At 40.4% G+C, this 7,747-nt stretch overlaps 1 protein-coding gene across 1 annotated transcript; it reads left to right on the forward strand.

The window, feature by feature from the left end:
* The first annotated feature begins 4,132 nt into the window (after positions 1 to 4,132).
* Positions 4,133 to 5,163, forward strand: LOC122721898. Its single transcript, XM_043950955.1, has 2 exons — positions 4,133 to 4,730; positions 4,955 to 5,163. Exons 1-2 carry the CDS (start codon positions 4,271 to 4,273, stop codon positions 4,987 to 4,989), a joined length of 495 nt encoding a protein of 164 aa, XP_043806890.1. The 5' UTR covers positions 4,133 to 4,270; the 3' UTR covers positions 4,990 to 5,163.
* The last annotated feature ends 2,584 nt before the right edge of the window (positions 5,164 to 7,747 follow it).

A 7,747-nucleotide genomic window follows, 5' to 3' on the forward strand; every position in this document is an offset into this window, starting at 1 on the left:
TACTGAAGCAGACTATAGGGCCATGGCTGCAAGATTTTGTTAATTGCTTTAGATTAACTCTGTTTTACGAGACTTATAGGTTTCAGTTAGTTATTCAGTCCAGCTTTATTGTGACAACAAGGCACTATACAAATTGTAGCTAATCTGATTTTTCATGAGAGGACTAAACATATCGATATTGACTGGCATATTATGTGAGAACAACTTTAAAAAGATTTTCTAATTACTTCACATGTGTCAAGTCAAGACCAGATAGCAAACCTATTTACTAAGCCTTTATCGACTGCATTACATTAATAATTTTGCTCTAAGTTGTCTCTGATGTCTCTCCCAGCTCCATCTTGCAGAGGGAGGAGAGGGGTGTAGAAGGATATGATCATCCGATCAGGCGACCACCAAGCCGACTATTTGTTCAACAAGACGACCACCTGAAGCGACCACCTGAAGTAAGGCTGATTATTTATTCAGCAAAACGACCACCTGAAGTAAGGCTGAGTATTTATTCAAGGAGACGACATATTTGTTCAGCTAGATGACCACCTAACCGACCTAATAGTTAATCATGATGACTAAATGTTAGGTAAGATGAAAAAACGATTGTCCAAAGAAAAGGATACGACTTGGCCCAGACGAATAGACAAGACGACCTAAAACAAGGTGTAAATCTAGATGATCTGGCGACTTAGTGGATAACCTAATAACGACCACCTAGATGATTTGGGACAACTTGATAAGGAAATGGAGTCGGTGGGACGACCTGATAAGCAAATGGTTGGACCAATGACCAAGCAGTCGGTGGAACGACTTAATAAGTAAATAGTCGGACGAACGACCAAGCAGTCAGTGGGACAATTTCATAAGCAAATGGTTGGACCAATAACCGAGCAGTTAGTTGGACGACCTAATAAACAAATGTTCGGACCAATAAATGGTCAAACCACTTTGTGGGAAGTACATAGCCTGATGACCAGTATAACAACCTGATTAAAGCGGCATCATATTATTTTACACTTATATTATTCTTATAAAAAACACAGTTTATTTTAGTTTAAATTTTTTAAAAATTTTATTTTTCTGGATTCTTCTAATCCGTCCTATCCATGTGGGTTAAGCCTATAGATAAGTATATATAGCCCTTCTTGTACAGAGTAATGTAACGACCCGAAAATCGGACCGCTACCGGCGCTAGGATCCAGATCGACTTAAGGCCACCGGGACCCATAGCAAGCCTGACATATAACCTGTAAACCTGCATAATCCCATACATGATCAACAACATGCATAAAAATTAAAACTTTTCTTTCCATATACATCAACCAAACTCAACCTGTACATATACATTAACATAACATTGATCCCTCTGTGGGATCTCATCAGTGCCCCCAAATGGGTGACATAACAAATGCTGAGTTGGTTTACATAAACATCATAAAAATCTCTAAGATCATGTATTAAAAGGGATACAACAATCTATGGTCAAGCACACCTCTAACATCCATATACATCATCTCATTACATAACTATACTGATTAAGACATTACATTACAATTCGATCATGTCCATTGCTAGCTATTACATAAACATGACTTCTTTACTCTATCCGGACTCCTGCTCTATACCATACCTGCAAGCCTGGGGGTAAAGGGAGAGGGGTGAGCTAAAAGCCCAGTGAGTAGAACTATAAAACATATTAACACTATGCTCTATGAAATGCATCATAACACAGACAATTCACATAAGGGTTGGGTGAACTTGTCACCAATTAGTCCAAGCTAACTCTGTGCCAGGCCGTAGCATGGGGTCCTGGTCTTCCTGTCATAGTATACATTACTTACCATTGCCCCAGGGCCTCCTCTGGGCTCCTGGTCTTCGAGTCCCATAACCGTGCCAGGCCGTAGAATGGGGTCCTGGTCTTTCCTTACTCTATGCCAGGCCGTAGAATGGGGTCCTGGTCTTCCTGTCATGGACTAATTGGGTCATCCAATATTCACCCACATCAATAACAATCGATGCAATGCGGCATATTCGTGAAAACTAATGCAATCATCCTATTGCATAATCATGATGCATGAAACATGATAAAACATTTAATTTCTCAATTTAAAAGATTAAGTTTAGTTCCACTCACCTCTGGTTGACTCTGACAACACCGAAGCAGCTGAACTCACTGCTGGGGTCCTCGGTTCCTCGGGTCCGAACCTACACAGGTGGACTCAAATGAGGGACCAAACATACTAGAACATATCTCTAAACTACTCCCCAAAAACCCCCTAAAACATCACGAAACAACCATAGAAAAACATGCAAAGGAGGCCTGGACAGGGCACTTTCGGCGGCAGGTTCGGCGGCCGAAAGTCCCTCCAGAGCCGAAAGTCAGGCAGGTTCGGCGGCACCTTCGGCGGCCGAAACTCCCAGACAGGGACGAAACTCATGCATGTTTGGCGGCACTTTCGGCGGCCGAAACTGCCAGACAGAGACGAAAGTCTCCTTTCGGGGGTAGGCTTCGGCAGCCGAAAGGCTGCCTCCCCAGCCACGTTCGGCGGCCGAAAGTCGTTCGGCGGCCGAAAGTCGTTCGGCGGCCGAAAGTCCTTCGGCTGCCGAACCTGGTTTCTGCCAAAGGGCAGAAACTTGGCTCCTTTTGCACATTTCGCCTCCAAACCTTCCAAACATGCATCAAACCTATTCTACAACACACATACACAAGCATACATGTTCCTAGGGGCCTCAAACCATCATAAACCCCATCTACAACACATCAAGCATCCACATTGTTCATGAACATACATTTATACCCATAAACATAACCACAACCTAAACATGCATTCTACCCCGTAAATCTACTTAAAACTTACTTAAAACATGCAATGGGCTTAAGATCGGCTCTTACCTATTGAAGATCGAGAGAGAGACGACCTAAAACTCGGAGGTGGGAGAGATTGGGTTCTTGAACCTCCAAGCTCCAAAACTTTGCTCAAAAGCTCAAAATCTTCGAAACAAAGTTAAAACAAATGAAAATCTTGAAAGATCTAGAGGAAAAACATCAAAGATTGGTGAGGGACGGCGGAGAGCTCACCTTGGCCGAAAATGGGGAAAAAGCTCGCCCGTTTTCGGCTAAGGGACCTTTTTATAGTGGCTGGCCAGGCCACGTTCGGGGGCCGAACGTGCCTCCGCATGCATGCCATGTTCGGCGGCCGAACTTGAGGTTCGGCGGCCGAACCTAGACTTCCCTCACTTATGCCTTCGGGGGCCTAAAGCACTCCCGAAGTGCATGCATGTTCGGCGGCCGAACCTGAGTTTTCCTCCAATGCTATTTTCATGCAAAAACTCATTTTCTTTCATGCTTAAAACATAAAACACATTAAAACATTTTATGAAAACATGGTTCTTACTGATAAGGACAATGATAAGGACAATAGGACGACAGCTGTAGATTACAGCAGCAGAAGATTGAGCAAGAATCAAGCAGAAGATCACGCACAAATCACGGACAGTAAATCACATATGTAAAGCTGTAGCTATTATGGAAGGCCAATTACATGCCTAAACTCAAGGAATACCGTTAGAACATTATCATCATCATCATGTATAGTGTATAAATATATGACCATGTATGTTATCTTTTTCAATCAATGAATTCCATCAATTCATACATTTCTGTAAAGTTCTTCATGGTATCAGAGCTTTGAAAAACTTGCAAATTTAAAGTATCCCACAACAAAAAGGAAGAAGGTTTATGGAGGAACCAAAGCTTACGTTGCAATCGTTCCATCAGTGCGCCAGTTTGGTATCTATCAAATTGGGCGCCAACAACTATTTGATGTGGAGATCACAAATTCTTCACCTATCTCGCAGTCTCGGAGTGCTTCACCATTTGGAGAAAAATGGCGTTAAACCCGAAAAACAACTGGAGAATGGAAAGACAAATCCAGACTATACAAGCTGGCTCACAAACGATGGTCTAATCATCTCATGGCTCCTTGGCACAATCAAGGAGGAAGTCCAGCCATCTGTCACAGAAGATTCCACTGCATATGATGTGTGGAGCTCCTTAGAAGAACAACTACTGCCAATCACAGTTGAGAAGGAAGGACTCTTAAAGAATATGCTGATGACAATCAAGAAATGATCAAAATCCTTAGACTCTTTTCTGAAAGAGTTTAAGTCAATCTGTGACAACCTTGCAGCTATCAAGAAACCAGTCGATGACCTTGACAAAGTGTTCCAACTGGCACGAGGATTGGGATCAAAATATGAGAATTTTCGCCTCGCCATGGTAACTAAACCTCCATATCCCACATTTAATCAATTTGTACTTGCTCTACAGGGATATGAACAGACACTCAACACTCAAAAGGAAGAAGAGAAAGACCATGTTGAATATAATCAAGCCTTTGTTAGTCAACGAGGACGAGGAAGAGCGAATAGAGGAAATCGTGGGGGTTTTAGCTCAAGAGGAAGAGGGTTCACCCCAGCTGGTCGCTACAATGCAAACTCAAACAATTTCATGAAAGAAAAAGGTGCAAATGGCAAACAACAAGAAAAAGGTGACAAACCTACTTGTCAAATTTGTGGTAAAATGAATCATACTGCTCTTGAGTGTTGGTACAGGTTTGATTACTCTTATCAAACTGAAAATCTGCCACAAGCACTAGCAACACTCACTACAAATGACTATGATTCATCCCAGTATATGGACTCAGCAGCAACCTCTCACATGACTAACAATCCAGGTACACTATCTCATATAAAACCATACAAAGGTAATGATGTTGTGTATGTTGGAAATGGAAATAAACTAGATATTACACATACTGGAGATAAATCTATTGGAAGTATGAATTTAAAAAGAGTACTCGTAGTGCCAAAATTGAAAAAAAATCTGATATCAGTAAGTAAACTTACTACTGATAATTTTTGTACAGTTAAATTCTCACCATCTGATTTTGTCATTAAGGATCACAACAAGCAGATAATAGGGAAGGGAATTAAGAGAGGAGATCTCTATGCTTTGGATTCAAACTCTCAGCAAGCTTTAACTACAATTACAGGAATCAACGATTCTTCTTTGTGGCACCAACGTCTTGGACATCCAAGTGCCAAAGTTTTATCTTTACTCAAGGGAAAGAATTTTATCCATTTTAAAAAATGGCAAGCAAAGTCATCCATTTGTACTAGTTGCCAATCTGGAAAAAGTTGTAAACAACCTTTCACCTTAAATGATAAAATTTCTGAATTTCCTTTACAGAAAATCCACTGTGATCTTTGGGGACCTGCCCCTGTCATTTCAAATCAAGCTTTTAAATTTTATGTTATATTCATTGATGATTTCTCTAGGTTCACATGGTTATATCCTTTAAGAAAGAAATCAGATTTCTATCCTTGCTTTATTAAGTTTCAAAAACTTGTAGAAAACCAATTTGATAAGAAAATAAAAGTTTTTCAGTGTGATGGTGGTGGAGAGTTTAACTCATCAGGTTTTCATGATCATCTTTCACAAAGTGGAATTCAATTACAAATGTCATGTCCAGGAACACCCGAACAAAATGGCGTTGCTGAACGGAAGCATCGTCATATTGTCGAGACAGGTTTGACCATGCTATTTCATGCAAACATACCATTATTTTTGTGGACTGAAATTTTTCTTGCAGCTGTATATTTGATCAATAGAATGCCCACATCAGTCTTGCTTAATGATTCTCCCTACTCCAAGTTATATGGCAAGGAACCAAACTACAGAAGCTTGCGAGTAATAGGGTGTTTATGCTACCCTTCATTGAGATATCAAGGAGGTAACAAATTTGTAAAGAAAACCTATCCTTGTGTCTTCATTGGATATAGTACCATCCACAAGGGCTACAGATGTTATGAACCCAAATCAAAACGAGTTTACATATCAAGACATGTAGTTTTTGATGAAGGGAAGTTCCTTTACAAACCTGGTTCAGAAGAAACTAATCATCACATCATGGAACTTGTTGAATTCCCATCATTGGATGAATGGTTCAAGAACTCAGTAACAAAATCAGACTTGAAGGTCGAAAATCAGCAGTCTACTTCTGAAATAGAAAATCAAGAAGAAGTAGCTCCAATATCAAACTATGACATGGATAATCAGACTGAAGCAAGGGAAGAAAATAAATTTGATATCAGCAATAAATCATTACAAAAGGAAGAGCCGTCTATAGTTGAACAATCAGAAGTGCAAGAGGAGCCATCTATGCAACCAGAGGTGCAAGAAGAGCCATTTATAATTGAACAACCAGAAGTGCAAGAAGCCCTACAAAATACTCCAACTGAAGAAGAAATCACCAGCCGTCCACAACGAAATAAGCATCCCCCCAGGTATCTTGAAAATTATGAGTGTTATCTGTCACATTCAAATTTGCCTATCGAACCTTCAAATCATCGTCAGGCATTGAAAGATCCAAGATGGATAAATGCCATGGAAGAAGAACTAAAGGCATTGCATCTAAACCAAACATGGTCCTTAGTTCCACGACCAGAAGGTACAAATGTGATTAGTTCAAAGTGGATATTTCGAGTTAAACAGCGAGAAGATGGTTCTGTCGAACGTTTTAAGGCACGTCTTGTGGCTCGGGGATTCACTCAAGTATCAGGACTGGACTATGAGGAGACCTATTGTCCAGTAATTCGACACACAACCATTCGCTTGGTTATTGCACTTGGCACATCCTTGAACTGGTCAATGAGACAGCTGGATGTAAAAAATGCATTTTTACACGGCAAGCTCAAGGAGATTGTATATATGGAACAACCTCCTGGATTCATCGATCTACAAAAACCAAACCATGTGTGTCTTCTTCAAAAATCACTTTATGGACTGAAACAAGCTCCACGAGCCTGGTTTGATCGACTATCCCAATTTCTCCTTCACCTTGGTTTTCATTGCAGTAAAGCTGATTCCTCTTTATTTATTTATCATCAAAAATCTATTACAATATTACTTCTTATTTATGTAGATGACATTTTAGTTGCTGGAAATAATGATACTTGTATCTCCAAATTAATTCACAAACTAAGTTCTGAATTTGCAATTAAAGATCTTGGCTCTTTAAGTTTTTTCTTAGGTATCGAAGTTAAACGCATCGAAGGAGGAGTGGTGCTCTCTCAAGGTAAATACATCAAGGATCTGCTCCATCGAACAAGAATGACAGGTAGCACTCCAAATACAACCCCGATGACTCTCAAGGACAATCAAGCAGAAGATAAGCTCACTGATGCAACAAACTACAGGAGCATTGTTGGGGCACTCCAATACTTAACATTCACACGACCGGATATTCAACATGCTGTAAATAAAGTTTGCCAGTTCTTCAATAATCCAAAAGAATCACACTTCAAGGCAGTAAAAAGGATCTTGCGCTATCTAAATGGAACAAGAGAATATGGATTACGCTTTATCTCTAGAAGTCCTACTTCGTTATACGCTTTCTCTGATGCAGACTGGGCTGGCTGTCCATCAACACGAAGAAGTACCACAGGTTTTTGTGTCTTTCTGGGAGCAAATTGCATTTCTTGGTGTTCGAAAAAGCAACCCACTGTTGCTAGATCAAGCTCCGAAGCAGAATATAGAGCTATGGCCTCCACAACCGCTGAAATCACTTGGTTAACATTTTTACTTCGAGACATTGGAATTTCTCTATCTCATCCTCCTCAAATTTTTTGTGACAACCTAAGTGCTCTCTACATGACAGTTAATCCCCTCTTTCATGCCCGAACTAAGCAC

The sequence above is a fragment of the Manihot esculenta genome, chromosome 15 (genome assembly GCF_001659605.2).
Source record: "Manihot esculenta cultivar AM560-2 chromosome 15, M.esculenta_v8, whole genome shotgun sequence".
Classification (NCBI taxonomy): Eukaryota; Viridiplantae; Streptophyta; class Magnoliopsida; order Malpighiales; family Euphorbiaceae; genus Manihot; species Manihot esculenta.

What these genes read in the sequence shown, in the direction of transcription:
- LOC122721898 (XM_043950955.1), top strand. Translation starts at nt 4,271, where the DNA reads ATGGTAACTAAACCTCCATATCCCACATTTAATCAATTTGTACTTGCT. An exon ending in TCACATGACTAACAATCCAG is followed by an intron (nt 4,731 to 4,954) that starts GTACACTATCTC and finishes TTTGTCATTAAG; the next exon opens with GATCACAACAAGCAGATAAT.